The 26,316-nt window shown below is 44.8% G+C and overlaps 2 protein-coding genes across 2 annotated transcripts in view; both read left to right on the forward strand.

Annotated features, from left to right (window-relative positions):
• The window catches only part of prf1.3 (perforin 1.3), a 5,679-nt gene extending 2,163 nt beyond the window's left edge, over positions 1 to 3,516 (forward strand). The window contains exons 6-8 of the mRNA XM_030141284.1: positions 224 to 722; positions 1,937 to 2,307; positions 3,222 to 3,516. Of these exons, the coding sequence (XP_029997144.1) occupies positions 224 to 722; positions 1,937 to 2,307; positions 3,222 to 3,516 (1,165 nt within the window). The remainder of the gene's footprint in view (positions 1 to 223; positions 723 to 1,936; positions 2,308 to 3,221) is intronic.
• A 3,225-nt stretch (positions 3,517 to 6,741) lies between these two features.
• Positions 6,742 to 26,316, forward strand: part of stx1b (syntaxin 1B) — a 34,992-nt gene continuing 15,417 nt past the window's right edge. Inside the window, exon 1 of the mRNA XM_030140853.1 lies at positions 6,742 to 7,152. Within this exon, the coding sequence (XP_029996713.1) occupies positions 7,123 to 7,152 (30 nt within the window). The 5' untranslated portion in view covers positions 6,742 to 7,122. The remainder of the gene's footprint in view (positions 7,153 to 26,316) is intronic.

The following is a 26,316-nucleotide window of genomic DNA, read 5'->3' on the forward strand; positions in this document are numbered from 1 at the left end:
TTCTGCATAAAACTGAAAAAAAAAAAAATCAAACAAACATTCAATAATGTGAAGGATTTTAACCTTTTACATACCAGTTGGAAAATAATAATAATAATAATAATAATAATAATAATAATAATAATAATAATAATAATAATAAAGTTAAAAAACAAAACCTGGCCTAAACCTGGTCTAAACCTGATCTAAACCTGGTCTAAACCTGGTCTACCTCTTCTTCCAGGTTCCGTCTTCATTCTCGTCCTCCGCTCAGTAAAGACTTCCACGTTTCGCTGCAGAACCTTCCCACCACCTTCCACCACAGGAACACCTCAGCGTTCCGTCACTTCATCTCCATCTACGGGACCCACTTCATTCGCCGGGTGCACCTGGGGGGGCGTGTCCACTCCATCACCGCCGTCCGGACATGCGAGGCGTCCATGTACGGGCTGTCGGTTCAAGCCGTCAGTGACTGCCTGTCCGCCGAAGCCAACGCTGCCATCGACGGAGCCAAGGTTGACGCTGCTTCTAGCTTCTGCAAGAAGAAGAGGCGGAGCTTGAAAACCGGTGCCACCTTCAGCCAGGCCTTTGCCGACCGGACCACCGAGGTCCTGGGGGGCGACGGTGACGTGGGCGACATCCTGTTCAACCCTCAGGGGAAGAAAGGCTACAGGAAGTGGCTCCGCTCCCTGAGGAGGGTCCCTGGTGTCGTCTGGTACGACATCAGCCCCCTGCACCGGCTGGTAAGGTCAAAGGTCAAAGGTTAAAGGCCAGGGTTAGGATGATCTGAACAAGAAGATGAGAAAGAAACAATGAAAAACAGAATGGTAACAATGACATTAAGTAAAAAAAAAAGACAAAAGGATGAAAAAATGTACAAGATTAAACAAAATCGGTGACAATGCAAAAGACAAAAACAGGATTAATGCGATAAAAAAGATTTTTAAAAAAAGACCACGAACATTAAACTACGTCAACAAACCTCAGGAATGATATGAGAACCAGAAAGAATCAACAACAGTGAAACCTCATAGACTCAGATTTGGGTTTATGTTTGTCTGAAGAGTTTCACAGTTTGAATAATAATAAAAATAATAATGATAATAATAATAATAATAACAACAACAACAATAATAATAATAATAATAAAGTAAATTAATTTAAAACTAATGTAAAATAAATCTGTTTCATCCTGATCATTAAACTGTGAATGTTGATGGTTCAAATGAGTTCAGATGGTTTCCTGGTCGGTCATAGTCATTCGTAGTTGTTGGTGTTTGTCTGTAGTCGTTCGTAGTCGTTGGTATTTGTTCATAGTCATTTGTAGTCATTCGTACTCATTCGCAGTCATTGGTTTTTGTTCATAGTCGTTCGTAGTCATTGGTTTTTGTTTGCAGTCATTCGTAGTCATTCGTAGTCATTTGTAGTCCTTGGTTTTTGTTTGTAGTTGTTTGTAGCCGTTCGTGGTCATTCGTACTTGTTCGTAGTCATTTGTAGTCGCTGGTTTTTGTTTGTAGTCATTGGTTTTTGTTTGTAGTTGTTCGTAGTCATTTGTAGTCGTTGGTTTTTATTTGTAGTTGTTCGCAGTCATTGGTGTTTATTCGTATTTGTTCATAGTTGTTGGCGTTTGTTCGTAGTTGTTGGTGTTTGTTCGTAGTCAATTGTAGTCATTCATAGTCGTTTGAAGTTGTTCATAGTCGATCACATTCGTTTGTAGTTGTTGGTCTTTGTTCATAGTTGTTCCTAGTTGTTCCTAGTCATTCGTAGTCATTTGCAGTTGTTTGTTGTTGTTCGTAGTTGTTGGCTTTTGTTCGTAGTTGTTGGTGTTTGTTTGTAGTTGTTTGTAGTCGTTGGTGTTTGTTCGTAGTTGTTCGTAGTCATTGGTGTTTGTTCGTAGTCATTCATAGTCGTTTTGTTTTGTAACAGTTGTGTGTGAACTCCAGTTGTTTGTTTCCAGGTGACCGATAACCACATCCTCCGCTCCAGCCTCCGTGACGCCATCAGCGACTACATCCGACAAAGCGCCAAACCTCTGCGCTGCCCATCCAGGTGTAAGGCGGGCACACAGACCCGGACTTGCGCCTGCCGTTGCCATGGACATCGCATGGTGAACGCCGACTGCTGCCCCGCTGAACCTGGCATCGCCAGGATGAATGTGACGGTGGTCCGGGGGGAGGGGCTATGGGGCGACTATTTCTCCAAGACCGACGGCTACGTCAAGGTGTTCTACGGTGGGCGGAGCTCTGTGACACCGGTGATCTGGAACAACAACTTCCCCTCCTGGAACTACAGGATCCGCCTCCAGACTGTCAACCTCAGACGGAGAACGTAAGTTAGCCAAACAAAAAGAGAACAGATGGATTTAAGGAAAACGTAAAAACAAACACTAATCTAAAAACCACAGGTAGGAGGTCGAAGATTGAAAGAATAAAGAAGAGGAAAAAATGAAAGGAAAATCATGGAAAAGGAAGTAATTTAAGGCTCCGCCCACTGGATCAGTCAAGTTCCACTGAAAGTAAAGTTTTATCTAAAAAAGTAAAAATAGAAGACAAAGATGGAAACATGGGATGAAATTAACTCAGGTTAACTTTGGCTAACTAAGGTTAACTCAGGTTAATTCAGGCTAACTCTGGTTAACTCAGGCTAACTCATGTTAACTCAGGTTAACTCATATAAACTCAGGTTAACTCAGGTTAATCCACATTAACTCAGGTTAACTCACATTAACTCAGGTTAACTTAGGTTAACTCAGGGTAACTCAGGTTAACTCACATTAACTCACATAAACTCAGGTTAATTTAGGCTAACTCACGTTAATTCATGTTAACTAATGTTAACTCAGGCTAACTCTGGTTAACTCAGGTTAACTCATATTGACTCAGGTTAACTCATGTTAATTCAGGTTAACTCATATTAACTCAGGTTAACTCATGTTAATTCAGGCAATCTCAGGTTAACTCATGTTAATTCAGGTAAACTCATCTTAACTCAGGTTAAATCATATTAACTCAGGTTAATACTCTGAACCGGTGTTGGATCACAGAGTCATGGTTTTCCAGTTCCAGTCGACCATTCGAGTCGTATCTGAAATATGTGATTGGATGTCTGTGGGGAAATGCATGATGGGAGTCACAGTCGTAGATGGTTAGAGGCTGAAAATGTCTCTGAGTTCTGGATCAGATCCTGGTCCTTCTGCTTCCTTGTTGCTGATGTGTGAATGCGGTTCTGGTTTTGGTCCACAGTCCGATCCGGTTCGAGGTCTGGGACCGGGACAACGGCTGGAACGACGACCTGCTGGGGAGGGCGGTCCTTATCCCAACAGTGGGGAGTGTTCAGAGGAAGTTCAGGCTGAACCACGGTGCTCTGCTGGTCCAGGTGTCGGCGGCGTGCGCTCCCAGCCTGCAGGGGGCGCTGTGCCAACAGTACCTAGCCACGCCCACCTATGACCGTGCCATGCCCACCTACAACCGTGCTACGACCGCTGCCCGGGGCCAACACCCTGGTCTGAGGGAGGCGGGGGTGGGTGGGCGGAGCTAGACCACGCCTTCATCCTCTGAGTCGTGACCCAAATGAAAATGACACGAAAACAGAAAATCGATAACAAGTTCATTAATGAGATAAAAACACAGAGTTTATTGGAACAAACCCATGTAAAACAAGACAGAACACATCAGAAACAAAAACAACAAACACATATGAAAGGAAACGAGTCGGACGTAGAGTTTGATCCATCGACTTGTTCACCGTGTTTGATGTCAGATCATGAATCAGTCGTACGTTGGTGCAGTTTTCACTCAATCGTTTGTTAAACCCTTTGATTTTCTGTGTTTTCATCTGTTCATCATATTTGGATTAAAAACCTGGATTATTGTCATATTTTTGTCTTGTTTTTTTCTGATCAATAAAACAGCATTTGTTCTGAGTTTTTTCCTGAATGTGTTTGATTATTTTTTTGTTCAAACCAGATCTGATCATTAAATTAAATTCATGTCTCATTATCTGATTGATTTAAACGAACATCATTAATGAAGATCAAAAGGATTCAAACCCTCAGTCACAAACTCATTGAACTGAGTTCGTCTAAAAAATACAATTCAAGTTAACAAATCCACAAACTAAACGAAAACTAAACTAACACTAAACTAAAACTAAACTAAACTAAACTAAACTAAACTAAAACTAAATAAAAACTAAACTAAAACTACACTAACACTAAATGAAAACTAAACTAAAACTACACTAACACTAAATGAAAACTAAACTAAAACTAAAGAAAAACTAAACTAACACCAACTAAAACCAACTCTGTAGTTCGTCTCAGTAGTTCTTCTCAGTCGTTCTTCTCTGCAGTTCTTCTCGGTCGTTCTTCTGGGTAGTTCTTTTCTGTAGTTCTTCTCGGTCGTTCTTCTCTGCAGTTCTTCTCGGTCGTTCTTCCAGGAAGTTCTTTTCTGTAGTTCTTCTCTGTAGTTCTTCTTGGTTCAATTGGACAGGTTCAGATGTTAATTTTCATCCTTTTGTGTTTGACAGATGAAGGTTTCTACTGAAACTGATCCATACCATTCTTTTTGTCCGAACATTAGAAGAATAAACCTGTGTTTCTAAAGCTTCAGTATCATTGGGTTCTTTGATTCATCACAGATCAGTGGGTTTGAATCAAAGGTAAAGACTCGAAGCTTAAACAACAGAAGGTTCAAGTATAATCGAATAAACCAAAGTGGATCAAACCAAAGGGTTAAAAGTTCAACTTTAACCTGTTTATGCACAAACTCAACTAATCACAACAGTTCAAACAGTGAAACTCATCCAGGTCAACAGTCCAGGATGAAGCGCAATCAGCCGTGATGCGTTCAAGGACCTGGTTCGTGACTGGACTGAGGATGAGGTGGATCTCTGGGCGTCGGTCCAAACCCTCCATTAAAACACCATCTGAAAGGCAGGGGGCGGGGCCTCGGGCATCACCGCCATTGGCAGCGTCTGAATCATCGGTCTGGACTCAGAAGCCAAGGGTCCAGACCCGGTTCAGTCCAGAACATGGGGTCAAAGGTCAGGGTCAAAAACATGACCGTACCCTCTGACCTCTGATGGACTTCCTGTTTGGTTCATTTGACAACAAGTCTGTCACCAGGTGGAGTTTGGGTTTAATAGAACCACTGCCCTCCGTTAATCAGGTTAACCAGGTCACATGACCTCTGACCTCCACCTGACACAGACTGATGGAGCACTGGGATTTACCATGGCACCTGAACGCAACACACGGAAAAACTCAAACTGGACAAACTGGAAGATTCACAACTGGAATAATGGCAGACCATCATTATTATTATTATTATTATTATTATTATTATTATTATTATTATTATTATTATTATTTTCAGTATTATTATTATTATTATTATTATTATTTTCAGTATTATTATTATTGTTATTATTATTATCAGAATTATTATAATTTTTTTTTCGTTGTACTTTTATTGTTTTGTATTTTTCTATTTATAGAGTTAATGTGTGGAGTTTGCATGTTCTCCCCGTGTCTGTGTGGGTTCTCTCCGGGTACTCTGGCTTCTTCCCACTATCCAAAGACATGCACTAGGTTAATTGGTTAATCTAAATTGCCCATAGGTGTGAATGTGAGAGTGATTGTTTGTCTCTACATGTTCAGCCCTGTGATGAACTGGCGACTCGTCCAGGGTGTACCCTGCCTTCGCCCCTGTGTAGCTCGGATAGGCTCCAAGTAACCCTAGTGAGGATAAAGTGGTTTCAGAAAATTAATGAATGAATGGTTTAATCAAATTCACTGAACCTTATAAATAAAGTGGTGATTAAATGTTTATTTTGGCCTTTCTACACTGAAACACACCAACAGTCAGAGCCCCCTAAAACCTGAACCAGGCCCAGATGTTCAGAGACCTGAATCAGGTCCAGATCCAGGTCCAGGTCCAGGACATCAGGAACCAACAGCAGATAAAGATCAGAATAAAATAATATCATTTAATAAAAGAATTATTACCTTTAGATGACATTCAACAGTTTTCTTTCCGTTCATCTTCTGTATCCTCACTAGGGTTGTGGGGGCGGAGCCTATCCCTGCTACCTATGGGTGAAGGCGTGTGATATTTAGAGATGAACCACCAGTCACTGACACATTAACACCTATGGGTGACTTAGATTCACCTATTAACCTATCAGCGCGTGGGAGGACCCAGAGTACCCAAAGAGAAGATGTTTATTTTATTTATTACATTTTTATTTGACAGTAAAATGAAATAAATTATGACACATGATGTTTTTATAGAACAACATCATTAGAAGAAAGAATGGGATTAAAAAATAATTAAGAATTTCCTGGTATTAGCAAAGTATTTCTGATTAAATGTTTAAATCTGATGGTGTCCTGGTCCAGGTCCTGGTTCAGGTCAAGGTCCTGGTCCTGGTTCAGGTCCGGGTCCAGGTTCAGATCCAGGTCCAGGTTTTTATTTACTGGTCAGAGGGAGCAGATTGTGGCCCCGCCCCTTCTAATCCTCATTCACCTGAAACTGAACACACCTCTGCTGCTGGGGGAGGGGGGCGGGGGGAGGAGGGGGAGGTGGAGGCACAGGAGATGGACTATGAAGGGGGGTGTCGCGCCTGCGCAGTGTCCGCCGCTGCCCTCCGCATCGCCCCCCCTCGGCCCTCCCCCCTCCCCTCTCCGTTCTGCAGCATCAGTACCACCCCCCCTCCCCCTCTCCTCCCTCCCCCCTCCCCCCCCCCGCTCCTCCGTGTTCCTGCCGGGCTCTGCTGCTGCTTCACGCGCTGCGGGGCCACACTGCGACCGCACCGAGGAGGAAGAGGAGCCGCGGAGCCACGGAAGGGGGGTCAGCGGAGGCACGAGCGGATCCAGAGGAGGCACCGGAGGAGGCTCAGCCGAACCCGAACCGGACACCAACAGTAGAATTTAGAAGCGGAGCCGCCAGGCGGAGACGCGTCACACCGCCGTTCTGTTCCTCCCTCCATCTCTGAAACCAGAGGAGGACGCGCGGACCTGGAATCTCGGAGCAAAACGACGAAGGACGCGGCGTCGGAAGCCTCCCCCCCTCCCCTCCCGGACCAGGACCAGAACCACGGCCCATTCTCCGACTGTGAGCAGCCAGCTCGGCGCGCGACACCATGAAGGACCGTACGGCGGAACTGCGAAGCGTAAGATCCATTTTCCTCTTTATTCCATCCATGTCGGCCTCCATGCCCCCCCCACATCCTCATCCTCATCCTCCTCCTCCTGGAGCCGCCGCAGCCTCTCGGCCTGCCGCTCCTCTCCTCCTGCATCCGGAGCGTTCGAAGCGGAGAACCGGCGCATTTGTGCGGGTTTTGCGGGATGTGCGGAGGAGGCTGCGTCTCCGTCGTCAAACCGCCGCGGAGCCGCAGCGCCTCCTCCGACCGACCCTGCTCACATTCGTGGGGTTTTGGTGTGTCTGCGGGGGGTGTGGGGTTAGTGCGGGGGTGGGCACCGGCTGGAGGTCACCCTCTCCGCCCGTACTCCTCACATTTGCGTTATTTCCGCTCATATTCGCCGCTGTTTGCGCGTCGCGGCCGCTTCAGACGCAGAGGCCTCAGGTTTTCATGGCGGTTTTCCTCTCGGCCGCGCAGCTGCATGCATGATGGGAAAACGGCCCCACGCGCTCCCATCCATTCTAATTCGGCCGTGCACGCGTGTCCGGGTGAGTGGACGGAGCGGCGGGTGGAGGCGGACGGAGGATTCGGATTGCAGTGATTTTTTTCTGAGGCCGCATCCTGCCGCGCGCCTCCTCCCTGATCTGGGGCCTCGGGAAAGCCTGAGCATGGGAGTCCGAGGGGCTGATGGTGATGGGGGTTGGGTGTGTGTGGGGGGGTCGATCAGCGGCGGGAAGGACGGAGCAGGATGCGGCGGAGAGAGCGGAGGATGCAGCTCTACCTGACGGTCTGCCGCGTGCCGCACCGCGCGTGCCGCTTCGCGGGGGGGGGGGGGGGTTCCATCGTTTCACCAAAGCCTCACCCATTTTATGACCGTGCGGCTCCCGCCGGGTGAGAGTAGAGCGGAGCGGCGGTTTGTGCCGCTGCTGTGCGCGAACAGCTGATGCTGCCGTTTTGGGCGGATTGTGGTGGGATTTGGTGGGAGGAGGTTGGGGGGGCGGGGGGAGGGGGGTCACATCAGCTGCTCAAACTCTGCAGCAGCTCCACGCGCCTCCGCCGCCGCCTCCACCGGGTTCAACCGGGTTCAGTCCACCGGTACCGCCGCATCAGCCGGTGAGTTCGGTAGAACCACGGATCAGACGCACCAGGTCCAGGGTCACACCTGGAGACCAAACCTGAACCTGGACCTTCAGGATCCAGACCTAATCCAGACTTGATCCGGACCTGATCCAGACCTGTCACAGACCTGGACTAGACCTGATCCAGACCTGTTCTAGACCTGATCCAGACCTGTTCCAAACCTGTTCCGGACCTGATCCAGACCTGATCCAGACTTGATCCAGACCTGTTTCAGACCTGATCCAGACCTGATCCAAACCTGATCCAGACCTGTTCTGGACCTGATCCAGACCTGTTCCAGATGTGATCCAAACCTGATCCAGACCCATTCTAGACCTGATCCAGACCTAATCTAGAACTTTTCCAGACCTGATCCAGATCTGATCTAGACCTGTTCCAGACCTGATTCAGACTTGTTCCAGACCTGATCCCGATCTGTTCTACACCTGATCCAGACCTGTTCCAGGCCTGATCCAGACCTGTTCCAGACCTGATCCGGACCTGATCCAGACCTGTTCCAGATCTGATCTAGACCTGTTCCAGACCTGATCCGGACCTGCTGAGTTCATCATTCATTACTGAATACAAACACTGAATGTGATTCGAATGTAAAACCGTCCAATATTCTGTTTCCTCTCAGATCTGACCCTGGTTGATCAATAATCTGATCACAGTATTGAACCGTTGATTGATCAGCTCATTAAAACAGTCTTATCTGTAAAACACCTTAACTGTTTCAGTTCAGACGTAAAGGACACATGGATTCACTAAAGGAAAATAGACCAATCAGGTGGATATTGATCTATAAGGATAATTATCAATGTCTGTGGTGATTGATTGGAATTAGTCCAAAGCCTTAAAGAATGAAAATATTCAAACTCTGTTTTATTCTCAGTTCACTGATTCAAATGACACATACTTTAAAACAGTGACAAAAGTCTAGATTTAATCAGATTTTGGCTCCAAAATCTCCAAATAACCGGAGTTAGAGGAGGTCAGTGAAGGCAGCATCATCAGCCCCTTTTCCCCTTTTGTTCTGGAATATCCCCCCTTTGTTCCATCGTCTGTGTAAATGAAATGGTGGGTTATGTGGTTCCACCTCTGGAAATCCTCTGGAGGGTTAGGGTTAGGAACAGAGCCCTGATAAAGGTGGAACCAGGATTCAGGAACGCTATGGAAAAGGAACACCTCTGGTTCCAACCAAGAGGGGACGGTTGGAGGACGGATGAATGACGGGGGGGGGCAGGCAGGCGGGCGGCGGTGGGGCGGGGCGGCCGGCCGTGTGCAGTAGACAAACACATCAACACCACCAGACAGATGTGGAACTGGGGACACGCCCACATCCACCAGCTGTTGGTACCTGGGGACACGCCCACATCCACCACCTGTTGGTACCTGGGGACACGCCCACATGCACCAGCTGCTGGTACCTGGGCTGGAGGACTGTATCCATGAGAACATCAGTGGAACGGTGTCAGACTCTGCAGAGGTGAACAACACTGCTATGATCAGAGTATTTCAGACACACAGGTTCTACGTCCCACTGTCTGCTGTGGTCCCGCCCCTTTGATTGGTGATCTATCTATCTATCTATCTATCTATCTATCTATCTATCTATCTATCTATCTATCTATCTATCTATCTATCTATCTATCTATCTATCTATCTATCTATCTATCTATCTATCTATCTATCTATCTATCTATCTATGTGTATTGATCAGTGAGTCGTTCCTTATCGACTGTTGCTCTGACAGTTGTGTGGTTGTTTGGTCCTGATGGGGGTTAATGGGGGGGGTGATGGGGGTTGATTGGCATTAATGGTGGTTGATGGGGGTTGATGGGGTTAATGGTGTTTGATGAGGGGTTGATGGAGGTTAATGGGGAGGTGATGGGGTTGATTGGTGTTAATGGTGTTTGATGAGGGGTTAATGGTGGTTGATGGGGTTAGTGCGGGTTGATGAGGGGTTAATGGGGGTTGATGGAGGTTAATGGGGGTTGATGAGGGGTTAATGAGCGGTTGATGAGGAGTTAATGGGGGTTGATGGGGTTAATGGCGGTTAATGGCGTTGATGAGGGGTTAATGGGGGTTGATGAAGGGTTAATGGGGGTTGATGAGGGGTTAATGGGGGTTGATGGGGTTAATGGGGGTTGATGAGGGGTTAATGGGGGTTGATGGGGTTAATGGGGGTTGATGAGGGGTTAATGGGGGTTGATGAAGGGTTAATGGGGGTTGATGAGGGGTTAATGGGGGTTGATGAGGGGTTAATGGGGGTTGATGGGGTTAATGGGGGTTGATGAGGGGTTAATGGGGTTGTCTCTGGGTTTGATGCTTCAGCTGCTGGACCAGCGTTCACCTCCTTCATTTGCGTTTGTGAAGGGACATGATGAAGCATGGACTCATCCACCTCTACGTCCATGGCCTCTATCTTCCTCCCCCTCCTCTTCCTCCTCCTCCCCCTCTTCTTCTTCTTCCTCCTCCTCCTCTTCCTCAGCTGTCGGTCATCCCTCAGTGTTTGATGCTGAGTAAACCTGTATCTTCCTGCCGTTTTGTCTATTTCCTCTGTGTGTGTGTGTGTGCGTGTATGTGTGTGTCAGCCATGTTGGATGCTCAGTGAGTGAAATCCAATCTGTTGTAGTCGTTCTAATCCTGCCGGTAACTGATGCTGCTGTATCATGCAGCTCCGGCCTCGGTGGTGGCGGCAGCGGCGGCTCTGTGGTAGTAATAATTATATTTTTATGTAATCATCTACATCACTGTGACGCTGCCAGCTGCCCCTCCCCCTCCTGCTCCTGCTTCACCCTGAGCTGCAGCGAGTCCTCACGAGTCAACGCTGACGCTGAGTTACAAAAGCACCAGTTCACCCATGCACGGAGATACGAGGTTATACACATAGGAGGTTATACAGATACGAGGTTATATGGATACGAGGTTATACAGATACGAGTTTATACAGATATGAGGTTATACAGATACGAGTTTATACAGATATGAGGTTATACACACAGGAGGTTATACAGATGCGAGTTTATACAGATACGAGGTTATACAGATACGAGGTTATATAGATACGAGGTTATACGGATACAAGGTTATACGGATACGAGGTTATATGGATGTGAAGTTATACAAATACGACTTTATATAGATTCGAGTTTATACAGATATGAGTTCATACACACAGGAGGTTATATAGATACGAGGTTATACCGATACAAGGTTATATGAGGTTGTACGGATACCAGGTTATACAGATACGAGGTTATACAGACACGAGTTTATACAGATACGAGGTTATACAAATACAAGGTTATACGGCTTTGAGTTTTGTCAGATACGAGGTCATACAGATATGAGGTTATACAGATATGAGTTTATACAGATACTAGGTTATACAGATACGAGGTTATATGGATACAAGTTTATACAGATACGAGTTTATACAGACTACGAGATTATACAGATACAAGGTTATACAAATACGAGTTTATACAGATACGAGGTTATACAGATATGAGTTTATATAGATACGAGTTTATACAGATGTGAGGTTTTACGGATACGAGTTTTTACGGATACAAGGTTATACAGATACGAGGTCACACAGATACAAGATTATACGAATACGAGGTTATACGGATACGAGCTGTGACATTTTTGGATGTGACTCCACCCACTTGAACTGCTGAGTCATTCCTCCATCTGTTACAGGAAACGTTTTGTCATGTCAGACCTTCGTCCTCCTGTTTCAGGAGTAATGCTGCCTTCAGGTGCCATGGGAAGTATGGTAAATACCAGCTACAAACTCCAAAATGGAATTTGAAGCTCAAAATGACCTTTGACCTTTTCAACATGGCATAGAGCAGGGGTGTCCAACCCTGGTCCTCCAGATCTACTGTCCAAACCTGGTCGTCCAGATCTATTGTCCTGCATGTTCCAGATGTTTCCTCTTCATGTCCACCTGATGGTCGTCATCACACTTCTGCAGAGCTGGATGATCAGAGGGACACATCTAAACCATGTAGGACAGTAGATCTGGAGGACCAGGGTTAGACAGTAGATCTGGAGGACCAGGGCTGGATAGTAGACCTAGAGGTCCAGGATTGGACAGTAGATCTGGAGGACCAGGGTTGGATAGTAGATCCAGACCAAACCAGGGTGCTGCTGTCAGCTGATGTTTTGACACAGTTAAAGTAAAAACACTGTCAGATGAGTGAACATTTCCAAAACTGTTTTATCTCAGTATCAGGTCACCATAAACTGTTTCAGCTGTTTTTCATTTCACTACGACAACAAAAGCACTTGAACACAACATACTCGTAACTTTGAATTGTGGAAGTGGAAAAGATGATCTTCCAACAGGACCTGAAGGCAGCGTTAGACTGAGCTGTAAAACTGTTGACAGCGTACGGCCTGTGGGCGATGAGTCTGTACCGGACACATTACATACATGGTGGTACTTTTACCATCGGTACTTTTGTGGTTGGTACTTTTACTTTCAGTACGGTACTTTTGTATTCGGTACTTTTACTGTCAGTATGGTACTTTTGTGGTCGGTACTTTTACTGTCTGTAGCTTTGTGGTTGGTAATTTTACTTTAAGTACTTCTACTTCCAGTACTTTTACTTTCAGGACTTTTGCTGTCGGTACTTTTACTTTCAGTACTTTTGCTGTCAGTACTTTTACTTTCAGGACTTTTGCTGTCGGTACTTTTACTTTCAGTACTTTTGCTGTCAGTACTTTTACTTTCAGTACACTACTTTTGTGGTTGGTACTTCTACTTTCAGTACTTTTGTGGTCTTTTGTGGGATCTACTCAGACCTTCACTGTCCAGTGGTTTCAACATAAAGAGGCTTCGGTCGAGGTTTGGTTTAAATGTAAATTCAAATGTGGAAAATACTTTCATTTTGTCCGTTTGTTTTTATTGGTCCTGATGTTGAATTCACTGATGCTGTTGAACAGAATCCTGTCAACACCACATTCTGAAGAGTGAAGGTTCAACTGCTAATCTGAATGAATATGAAAAGATTCAAATAATGACGTGTTGAATGAGGTTAAAGCAGTTAAAGAACGCTGGGACACATTCCTGCTTTAACCCCTGTTCAGGGTTTGGGTTTTATCAGGTGCACTTCAACGCAGCGTCGAGTTTACAAAGGGCAGTGAATACATCATGAACAGAAGCCTCTGTGGCGTCATTTCCTTCCTGATTTGCTGTTAAATGTGGAGATGCGGAGGGAAAATGATGAATGTTTTTATCCTGATTCCATTTTGAGTTCTGATGAAGCTGAATGAAAACCTTCCATGTTTGTTTTGGATCCATCCAACTTTTCTGGGTCCAACATTAGCTTCAATGTTTCCTTCTGGAGACTAAAACCAATTATTTTGTCATTTCTGACACATTCAACTTCACTGGAATCGTTAGTATTTCATTTTTTATTTTTATTTTGTTTTTTTAACCCTTATTTAACCACTTAAGTTAGTTCAGAACTGATTCTCATTTTCAATAACGACTGCAGTCACTTAGTGAATCTAAACGACTGGTCATGTGACCACCTGGTTACGTAGAGACACTTTGACATGGAAGCATGTGAAGGATTGAACTTTCACGTTTCTTATTAGTAGCTAAAAATGATAACGTCAACTGTGTTCAGGTTTAGAACAGTGCGACACATGCTCATTGACAGTCGACTGTGGTGACACCGTTGGTTAGTTGAATATTGGATCGTGTGGGTGAGGAGAAGCATGTATATGTTGAACAGAAGAGGATCCACAATGGAGCCTTGAGGAATGCATGTTTTGAATTTGTTCCGATTCAGGGTTAGAACCTGATGTTTTTCCTGATTGAATCAAAAGAATCTTTGACCTGTTTTCTAATTGGTTCTAGGTTGTATCACTAGCTGGTTTCCATGACCCTCAGAAATGCACAAAATGTAAATTACTCTATAGAAAACTGGTAATGGAAACACCGAAATGTCGCAAAAACTGTCAAAGATTGTAAAACAGTTTTCCCGCTCTCATGAGGTGGTTTTGGAGTTGTTTGGATCCAGAAGTATAGTGTACCAGTGCACTCTAAACCCATGGAATGGTTTAGTCCTGTTCATGTGGTCCTGGTGGTTTTGTCCTATTCATGTGGTCCTGGTGGTTTAGTCCTGTTCATGTGGTCCTGGTGGTTTAGTCCTGTTCATGCGGTCCTGGTGGTTTATTCCTGTTCATGTGGTCCCGGTGGTCTTGTCCTGTTCATGTGGTCCTGGTGGTTTACTCCTGTTCATGTGGTCCCGGTGGTTTTGTCCTGTTCATGTGGTCCCGATGGTTTACCCCTGTTCATGTGGTCCCGGTGGTTTTGTCCTGTTCATGTGGTCCTGGTGGTTTTGTCCTGTTCATGTGGTCCCGGTGGTTTTGTCCTATTCATATGGTCCCGGTGGTTTAGTCCTGTTCATGTGGTGGTTTTGTCCTGTTCATGTGGTCTTGGTGGTTTTGTCCTGTTCATGTGGTCCAGGTGGTTTTGTCCTGTTCATGTGGTTCTGTTGGTTTTGTCCTGTTCATGTGGTCCTGGTGGTTTTGTCCTGTTCATGTGGTCCCGGTGGTTAAATCTTGTTCATGTGGTCCCGGTGGTTTTGTCCTGTTCATGTGGTCCTAGTGGTTTAGTCCTGTTCGTGTGGTCCTGGTGGTTTTGTCCTGTTCATGTGGTCCTGGTGGTTTTGTCCTGTTCATGTGGTCCTAGTGGTTTAGTCCTGTTCATATGGTGGTTTTGTCCTGTTCATGTGGTGGTTTTGTCCTGTTCATGTGGGCCTAGTGGTTTAGTCCTGTTCATGTGGTCCTGGTGGTTTTGTCCTGTTCATGTGGTGGTTTTGTCCTGTTCATGTGGTCCCGGTGGTTCTGCTCAGTCCAATGGTCTCCCCTGTGACCCTGTACTCAGAACAGGTGGTTCTAGTTGGTTCTGTCCAATAGACACTGGCTTTAGTGGAGGAACTGCTTCCCCAGGGCAGGACAAGTCTGAGGACACCAGAGGGTCAAGAACATCACACATTTCATTAAACGGTACCCGGGTCACGGGGAAATTCTGGATCCACAACTGTTTGTTGAATTCCTGCTGTCCAATTGTGTCCCATAAATCCATAGTGCGTGTCCATAAATGCGGACTTTTCCTTAGGCCGATTCTGCGTTCCCTTCTTCTGTAGTTGAAGACAGTCAGTGCAATAGCAGTAGATGAACCCACACTACAGTGGACACACCGTGGAGGTTTGGATCCAACTGAGGCAAACATCTGCCTTCAACCAGAACCAGAACACAACTAGACAGGACTGGACCACAATGAACACATGTGGACAGACGGGACTGGACTAGAATCACACAGCAGAACAAAACGCAGTTCAATGGAAACACCTACAAGGAGAAACTGGACTGGGTCCAAACTGGACAAACTGGACTGGGTCCAAACTGGACAAACTGGACTGGGTCTAAACTGGACAAATATGGGTTTGATTTAAAGTGTCTGTAAACCAAGGTCCAGAAACAGAACCTGACGTTAACCCCTGGAGGGTCAAACCGAACCAAAAAGAACCAATTTAATCTGACCACAGAGATGTGAGGCTACGGACACACATGGAGTGTCTGTGACCAGAAATCAGCTGTTTGTTTTTTCTGTGTCGTCGCTGTGAATTACGGGAAATTTGGCGGTTGGTGCAGCTCCGGTTCTGAGCCAATAAAAACCCAAAGGTGTTGAAGGTTTTGAACTAGGGATGCACTGATACCACTTTTTTCCAGACTGAGTACAAGTATTTACATTTGAGTACGTGCTGATACTGAGTACCATTACGAGTACTTAATAATCCCATTCCAGTTCTTAGTTCCTTTTGTAAATGTCCTTTATTGTCGTTGTCGTTAGTCTGACTGGAACAAAGTGCTGCTACTGACATTTAATATGTTGGAATGAGCGTTTCTCAATTAATCCACCAGGGGGCGCCGCCCTGAATTAACCATACTGGACAAATACCACGAAGAACAGTAACGTGTTTTTGAGAAGAAGAAGAAGAAAGTCAGTAATAACAAACATGGACACGACAGAGGAAACACTAATGTGGTACTAATATTGCAGCGTTTTCGCTATTAAGGTTTAAAAGTTTAGCTTCAGCAGGTAGAAAAAAGAGAAATGAGCCAGAAGTTTCGTTTTCACTTCCGCTGGTGGCGGTCTGCACCACTCTGTACCCCCAGCCGAGCCCTGGGTAGTTGTCCTAAATCTGTCAGTAGTTTTTCTCTAAGTCACACAGTGGCTCTTTGAACAGATCCTTTACCCCCACGGTTCCCGCTGGTATTCTCTGTCTGGGTACGCATCTGCCAGCACCTGGAAACCGGATGGAATGTACACAGAGGACGGACAGAACACTGCGTCCATATCTGTCAGTGTTACTTTTATCACTGTCATTTATTTTGAAAAATCTCCACACTCTTCACACTCCCCACACATTATTCCACCACCGCGTACCTGCTGCACTGAACTGTGAATGTCACATGGCCGTATCGAATATCTTTTACGAATACGAGTACACACACGGAGTATCGGAGCCGATGTCCAATACTCGTATCGGAATTGGTGCATCCCTATCTTGAACCATTGAATAAAGCATCAGTTCAACATTTGGATTGCAGCGTTTATGCAGATGTAAAAACAGGGTTTGACCCCATGCCCCCTGGGGGGTGATCCCGCCTCTGTTGACTGTCTATGACTATTTTTCTATATTTCGATGCTTTGGTTTGTTTGTAAAATCATCCAGTGGTTGGAACTAAAACTGACGTGTTTTTACTGAAGTCGATGGATCAATGTGAACATTGAGAGTAAATTCACATGGATTTAACAGAGCCGTTTGATTGGATGACGTGTCTTCTATTTACATTAAGAAGGCGTGGATCAACGGGGGTGGGGGTGGGGGGGGCATATGCCATCTCAAACCCATAGATTAAAGCAGATGGGGGCGGGGCGGGGGAGGGGCCACAGTGTTATTTATAGATGCTGTCACTGTGTCATGTGTGACCTGACGTGACCCATCAGAACGCACATTCAGACAGGTCTGAACCCTCATCACCGACAGCCCATAACATGCACAGAGGGCACCAGTGTCACAATGTTTACAGACAGTTTGGTTTTACTTTGTTTTTTTTTCATCAACTTGATCCATAAACAAAAATACCAAATACTGAACAACTGTCATATTTGTAACCCTTTAAATGTATATAATGGAAACAAAACATATTTTTGATGCAAAAACACAAAAAGTTGGCTTTTTTTCCAATATTCTTCATATAAACTGTATTTTTTTTTTTTTTTCCTCCTGTCAACTGTCAGTGATTCACACCAACACTGGTTCATATTCTTATTATTTTTGGTTCTAGGTCAAATGTTAAATGTGTCAGTGTGTATTTGGTACTCACTTGGTAGAAGGGTGTTAGTGTAGGAATTTAACACTGTTTATTATGGGATGGATTTAGTGGATGGATCAGAATATAAACAATCAGACAAACATGTGGTTCCAGGTACAACAAGCCCTGCCCCTAACAGGCATTGTTTGTTATTTTGGTGTGGATCCAACTGATGTCATCATGTCTTCATGCTGATGTCATCATGTTCGTGCATGTGCTGATGTCATCATGTCTGTGCGTGTGCTGATGTCATCATGTCTGTGCGTGCTGATGTCATCATGTCTATGCGTGCTGATGTCATCATGTCTGTGCGTACTGATGACATCATGTCTGTGTGTGTGCTGATGTCATCATGTCTGTGTGTGCTGATGTCATCATGTCTGTGCATGCTGATGACATCATGTCTGTGCGTGCTGATGACATCATGTCTATGCATGCTGATGTCATCATGTATGTGCGTGCTGATGTCATCATGTATGTGTGTGCTGATGTCATCATGTCTGTGTGTACTGATGTCATCATATCTGTGCATGCTGATGACATCATGTCTATGCATGCTGATGTCATCATGTCTGTGCGTGCTGATGACATCATGTCTGTGTGTGCTGATGTCATCATGTCTGTGCATGCTGATGACATCATGTCTATGCATGCTGATGACATCATGTCTATGCGTGCTGATGACATCATGTCTGTGCATGCTGATGACATCATGTCAATGCGTGCTGATGACATCATGTCTGTGCGTGCTGATGACATCATGTCTGTGCATGCTGATGACATCATGTCTGTGTGTGCTGATGTCATCATGTCTGTGCATGCTGATGACATCATGTCTATGCATGCTGATGACATCATGTCTATGCGTGCTGATGACATCATGTCTGTGCATGCTGATGACATCATGTCTATGCGTGCTGATGACATCATGTCTGTGCATGCTGATGTCATCATGCCTATGCGTGCTGATGACGTCATGTCTGTGCATGCTGATGACATCATGTCTATGCGTGCTGATGACATCATGTCTGTGCATGCTGATGACATCATGTCTATGCGTGCTGATGGCAAGTCTGTGTGTGCTGATGACATCATGTCTGTGCATGTGCTGATGACATCATGTCTATGCGTGCTGATGTCATCATGTCTGTGTGTGCTGATGACATCATGTCTGTGTGTGCTGATGTCATCATGTCTGTGCGTGCTGATGTCATCATGTCTGTGCGTGTGCTGATGACATCACAGATGCATTTAATCCATTATAAGTAAATGGGGAAAAAACAAAAGATTTTAAAATTTCATAAAAATGTGACCTTTGACCTACTTTTCCCAAAATGTAACCACATTTTGTGTGTGTGTGTGTGTGTGTGTTGGGGGGGGGGGGGGGGGTACATAGTTTGACTGAAATGTTCTGAGTCTGGTTTGAGTCTGGTTTTATTCCCATGAACCCCTGGGTTCAGTGTTTTTCCAGTCAGGGCCTCTGTAGACCAGCATTTGTCCAATGACGGCCTGGTACTGTGCTGTGCTTCCAGTCCTCAGAGCACCGTGATAATAAGACTATTGTATTAAAATGACTAATATCTTTCAAAATACTAATACAGAGATATTTAATGAGGACATAGAACTACTGAAAAACTTTAGGAACTGGACACACACACACACACACACACACACACACACACACATTGACACATACACATACACACTCTGAGACCTTCCAGTATTATGGTATAGATAAATATATATTTTATTTTATATATATTTATGTATTAGTCCAGACAAAAGGAACAAAACCAAATAGAATCACAGGGAAACACAAAATAGAATAGAATACAATAGAATACAATAGTAGTGGGCGGGGCCTGTGTTTGCTTTGGTCAGGTGACCTTCCATCCATCTGCTATGTTACTGTTTGTTTAATGTCTCTTTGTGGCGGCAGAGTCACTTCCTGTCACCTGATACTTTACAGCGAGTCAGAGCCCGCCCACTTTTCCACAGCCTTAGACCCCGCCCACTGGTAGAGTGAGGCAGACCCACACCAAAACACCTGACATGACGAGAGGTGGGCTGAGAATGAGCAACATATGGAATTAATAAAAATTAAATGACATTAAACAATTAATAATGTATTATATTATTATTATTATTATAACTATTATTATTATTCCTTTCAACAAAAAGTCAACATGTAACATATTAACTGTGATTAAGTACAGAATGAATATTCTATGAATGTATGTATTATAGATCTATGACAGCGATCCATCTGTCATAGATCCATCTATCATAGATCCATCTATCATAGACCCGTCTGTCATAGATCCGCCTGTATGTGCAGTATCTGTTCTTTTTACAGTTCTCTTCTGTAAATGTGCTTCTAACTGCAGGCCTGTTGCTAATGATAGCTAACCCATCAGGTCTGTGGTGCGTTCGCTGCCCGTGGTCATTCTTCGTTCAGTCGAGTCAAGGGCAAACCCAGCGTCAGCGCTGAACACCAGAGGTCACTTTCACATCCTGACGTGGCTCTGCTCCCATGATGCCTCTGTTTCCTCTGCATTTGATCTGTCTGAGCGTCTTCGGGTCCGTTCAGATTGGACCGGTTCAGACCGGTTCTTATTGTCTGGGTTCAGGGGAGCGCGGTTCTGTCTGATGTGGTTTGTGTCTTATGAACGGATCTGCTCGGTTTCTGTGATGTATGAAGACTCAGACTCAGACTCAGCCTTACCGTCACTGGATCACAGATCGGATCAAAACCAGACCCAGGTCCGTGTGCACCATGAATGAACAGCATCGAGAATAGAGGACAGTGGGTCCAAACAGGTCCAAACAAGTCCAACCAGGTCCAAATAGGTCCAAACAGGTCCAAATAGGCCCAAACAGCTCCAAACTGGTCCAACCAGGTCCAAACAGTTCCAAATAGGTCCAAACAAGTCCAAATAGGCCCAAACAGCTCCAAACTGGTCCAACCAAGTCCAAACAGTTCCAAATAGGTCCAAACAAGTCCAAACAGGTCCAAACAAGTCCAAACAGGTCCAAATAGGCCCAAACAAGTCCAAACAGGTCCAAATAGGCCCAAACAGGTCCAAACTACAGTCTAAAAAGGACTAAAACAAACAGAAAAACCTTTGAATGTTTCCACTGTTGTCCACCGTGCATGAGCAGATCCAGCTGAAGGATCTGGATCTGGATCTGGTTCTTGAGGGTGGATGTACATGGGTCTGACTGAAACCAACCTTTACTACACAAACGGTTCAGCTCTTCCAGAAGCGTCTCCTCCTCCTCCTCCTGTTCCTCCTCCTCTTCCTCCTGTTCCTCTTCTTCCTCCTATTCTTCCTCCTATTCTTCCTCCTCTTCCTCCTCCTCAGTGCATGTGCAGTATCTGCTGACTGAACACTATCTGTGTGGGAGGTTGCTCATGTGATTTATGGCAGCAGCTCCATTTAATGGGCCTCCGATCGGACCGGGCCTCTCACTGTGTGTTTTTATGGGTTTGTGAGCTCATATATTATAGATAAGCCCCTCCCCCTCCAGCGCTGGGCCAGCAGCCTCTCAACAGCCCCCTCCCCCTCTGAGGCTCAGCACCTTCTGCTTCTACATATTTATTGAGCTGAAAGGTAACTGAGGAGTCACTGCAGAATTATGGGAAATGTAGGCGAGGGGGTGACGTTAGGCTGATGTCACAGGTCTGATCTTAAACCATGTGTTGGCCGCCCCCCCTCCCTGAATCACAACTGACGAAAACTCAGGTGGCATTACAGTGGAAGGAGGCAGTGCTGATGTGGGTGGGTCGGCCATGTTTGTAGTTTTTACTTTAGTTTATCATTCCCATTGAGGTGAAGGCAGTATAATTGTCAGTGGGTGGGGCTAGAGCATCACCTTTACTTTTGTCACCAATGGTCTTGTTTGTTTTGATTGTTGTAGGTGGATCTAAATATGGGTCATAGTTTTCTCTGCTGTTGAACCTCGCTCCAATTTTCATCTTTCTTTATTGTCTGTGTTTAATCCTTCGTGTGTTCATTGGATCAGTCATGGATTCATTCATTCATGTTTGGGCTTTTTCACTCCTGTTTCTGGATTCAGTTACTAAACCTTTTTCTGTTTTCTCTGTTTTTACAGTTCATTCACTGTTTGTTTGTATAGTTGTTTGTGTAGTTGATTGTGTAATTGTGTGCTACCTGTTGTGTTGGGGGGATCCCTGGTGTACACGAGACACTGTGATGCCCCGGCGGTGTGCGTTTGCTCAAGGGCAGGTCAGCTGGTGGATGCGGACGTTGTTCTGAAGGAGGCGCCGTAGACACAGACCTGGTTCAACTGTTCTGTGTTTGATGACCTGTTTGAACATGAAGTTGTGTTTGTTTGTTTGTTTGTTTGTTTGTTTGTTTGTTTGTTTGTTTGTTTGTTTGTTTGTTTTTCTGCTTTGTTCACTTTTCCTTCAACAAAAATTTTTAGATTTGATGTAAAAGGTCAAATAATCAAATCAAAAAAATCATGATTTCATCCAAACTCTGAAGGAACATCCACAATGTCCACAGCGTCCACAACATCTGACAGTGTCCACAGTGTCCACAACATCCACATTGTCCACAACATCCGACAGTGTACACAATGTCCACAGCATCCACATCATCCGACAGTGTCCACAACGTCTACAGTGTCCACAGCATCCACAATGTCCACAATGTCCACAGCATCCACAACGTCCACAGCATCCGCAATGCCCCCATGCCCATAACATCCGCAGTGTCCACAGTGTCCATAACGTCCACTCATCCGTCCAGTTGGACTGACTCTTAAGGACATGATTTACCGTCTGAGTCCTGAGTCACCATGGATGGATGGACTGGTGTGACCTCCTTCATCTCCGTCCTTCGCCCATTCGTCCATAAAACCATGTCGGTGTCTTTGTTGTTTTATTTCATTTCTTTCTGGTCTTTTGTCTCCGTCCTCTTTCACGTCCTCATCATCCCTCTGGCGTCTCCTTCACCCAAAACCCACAGCTGTTATTTATAGAACACCACTGTGTGTGTGTCTGTGTGTGTGTTCACTGTGTGTCTGTATGTTCATTGTGTGTCTGTTTGTGTCTGTGTGTGTGTCTGTCTGCATGTTCATTGTGTGTGTGTTTGTGTGACTCTTTTGTTGTTTCATTTCTTTCATTTGTTTGTGTAGTTGTTTTCATGGTTTTAAGGTTGAAAAACTCCAACTCCCATGAGCCTCTGCTGCTGCATCGAGGGGGGAGGGAACAAGGAGACAAGGGAAGGAGTGAAGGGACTAGTGCGGTTGTGGATGTGGACAGTGGTAGACCGGTCACACAGAGCACAGATGGACTCTGGGTAGAGCCAGCCACCCCAGAGGATTGTGGGTAACGCGCTTCACTGCCGGCATGATTTAGACTCACAAACACATAGTGTGTATTCATGCATGGAAACACACAAACACAACAAACACAAACACACAAACACCTGGGGTCAACGTCCTGGTTTCAGTGAGGATGAAAAAACTACAAATACTAGCATAAAAACTACAAAACCTACGTACAAAAACTACAAATACTAGCATAAAAACTACAAAACCTACGTACAAAAACTACAGATACCAGCACAAAAACTACAAAACCCGCATACAAAAACTACAAAACCCACATACAAAAACTACAAATACCAGCACAAAACTACAAATATCAGTACAATATACAATACTGTAATTTTTAGGTTTATTAACATCTGAAAAATGACAGAAAACATGAAAAAAAATTAAAATGATCATGTGATGAGGATGGAAAAAAATGCAACAAAAAGAAAAAATGAACGAATAAAAATTAAAACTAAAGTGAAATGAAAAAGACAAATAGAAAATAATAAAATGACATTAATGGAGGGTCAGGGGTCAGGTGATCATGTGATGTGTCATGTTGGGTTTGGGGTTCTGGATCCAATCCAGATCAGAATAAAACCACTAGACCCGGGTTCCTTCACTCTGACCTTCATCCACTGGCACGAACTCGTTCTGACATATTTAAACTCTGCCCCCCCGCTGTTGCCACGGAACTGGTCCTGACCGAGTACCCACCTCGCCTCTCGACTCCTTTTCCCCATCCTGCCCCTCCCCTCCCCCACACTGAATGGATGCTGTGGTGGATGGCTCCCCTCCCCCTGTATCCTCCCGCTCCGCCCCTCCCCCACGCCACCCTCCTCCTCCGCCGCCGCAGGCCTCCCGTGTTCGCTCTGTCACGTTAATCTGGTTAATTTGGTCAGAAACACGAGGAGCGAGTACGAGTCCGATAAACCCAGAGTAGAACCGACCCTGAACGCATCAGGACTGACGGAACCAAGAGAACCAGTAGAACCAACAGAACCAGGAGAACCTGCAGAACCAGGAGAACATGCAGAACCAGTAGTAGAAGCTGAACCAGGAGAAACAGCAGAACCAGCAGAACCCACAGAACCAGGAGAACCAGCAGAACCAGGAGAACCAGTAGAACCAACAGAACCAGGAGAACCAGCAGAACCAGGGGTACAAGCAGAACCAGGAGAACCAGCAGAACCAGGAGTACAAGCAGAACCAGCAGAACGCCGCCGCTCCGGTTTGACCTACATTTATTTAATGATGGGAACGCTGCACCTGAACACAACACACCATGAACACAGGGAGGTGTGGCGTTCAGGGACACAGAGGTTTGACTGTTCATGACAGAACTGGAGACACTGACCTCAGTCCACGACCAACTTCTCGTCCTCCTCTTTTTTCTCTTCCTCCTCCTCTTCTTCGTCTTCCTCCTCCTCTTCTTCATCTTCCTCCTTCTCCTCCTCCTCTTCCTCCTCCTCCTCTTCTCGTCTTCCTCCTTCTCGTCCTCCTCTTCTTCGTCTTCCTCCTTCTCCTCTTCATCCTCTTTTTCCTCCTCTTCATCCTGATCTGAACAAATGATGAAGATGATTTTGATTCACAATTAACCATAAAGTCACACAATGAATACACAGATTACCCTGTGTACTGTGTACTACTACTGTGTACTACTATTGTGTACTGTGTACTGCTACTGTGTACTACTACTGTGTACTGTGTATTACTATTATGTACTGTCTACTACTACTGCATACTGTGTACGACTACTGTGTACTGTGTACTACTACTGGGTACTTCTTTAAGGTTCCTGAAGGCATCGTTGTATTTTCTTGCTGATCAATAATTCATCAAACATCCATTAAAGCAGAGTTCAGTCCATCAGTCGCTGACCTTTGACCTTCACTCAGAGTTCCACTGTTCTATTAAACATCAAATCAGTTAAATTTATTTATATAGTGTCACATCATGACAGTTGTTCTGTGATCTTTTACATGCAGAAGTGGAATAAACCAGACTGTTAAACCAACAGAGATACAGGAGGGCGAGGATATATATATATGTGTATATATATATATATATATATATATATATATATATATATATATATATATATATGTGTGTGTGTGTGTGTGTGTGTGTGCCAGTCCTGTTACTGGAATAGGACTGAGGTGTTTAAACAACATGGTCAAAAACATAAATATATTCATGTTATTTACAGTTAAGGCATCAGGACCCTGAACACATCTTAGTGATGGACATAAATCTATTTCAGAATAATCTGGTAAAGGGGCTGTTGGGGTAACAGGGCTGTGTAACGGGGCTCAGTAAAACATGGACACCAGTTAAACGTGTATTTCAACCAAAATATTGTGGCTTTTTAGTGGAACAAAAACAAAAAATAAAATTGAATGATTTGAATCCAAATGTTTGATAGTTAAAAAAAAACAGTTTTTGAGGATTTTTATGTTTCAAGTCATTTTTCTGAAGGTTTGAAATCATATATGGATAAATGTTCAGGACACATCAGTTAATAATGAAATGTGTGTTATTGCTCATTTTTCAGTATTCATGCTTTTATCATCCTGGAAATGGATCGAATATCATCAGTTTTTTTTTTTTTTTATTAATGACATGAATTTCATGAACGTCTTCAAAGTGTTAAAGGACATTTTTGTTCCTTTTATTCATGTCTTAGTGTTTTTTCTGTTTTTTCCTTAAATCTGTCGATAATCATCTGTTTTTGGTCATTTGTTTTTCTTCTGCTCAGTAAACATAAACCTCATAAACAGACCAACATGGCCGCCGCCGTCGTCATAGTTACGGTGTTTTTGGGGGCTGTTGTGGTGTTTCCGCTCTGTTTCATTGGACCTGTTCCATTAAAGGTGTCGGAGGTCGAGGTCGCGCTATACGACCACACAGTTACTGATTAAACTCCACCCCCCCACGCCCCCACCCTCTTTGTTTCCACCCTTATCTGCCCCCAGCAGGCGCCTGTGTGTCATTTCCCATGAGCGTCGGCGTCTTAAGCAGATGTGTCGTTCACCTGTTTGGACTCTGGTGTTGATCCAATCAGACGCAGGTTTAACAGTTAAAACCAGGTTGAACTGGGGTTCTTCGGGTTCTTCAGGTCATGTGACTCCTGAAACACAAACAGCAAATAAATGCAGGGAACTGCCTCTGTGTGGGCGGGTCCTTACAGTGTTAGGAGGACGTGTGTGTGTTGACATCATCGCCGCGGTCCCACACTGTGTTGCCAGGTTGTCCTGTTGCTGTGTCATCGGGTTGCCCTATTGGTCTGTTGCCATATTAACCTTTTGCGGT

This window comes from Sphaeramia orbicularis, chromosome 8 (assembly GCF_902148855.1).
Source record: "Sphaeramia orbicularis chromosome 8, fSphaOr1.1, whole genome shotgun sequence".
Classification (NCBI taxonomy): Eukaryota; Metazoa; Chordata; class Actinopteri; order Kurtiformes; family Apogonidae; genus Sphaeramia; species Sphaeramia orbicularis.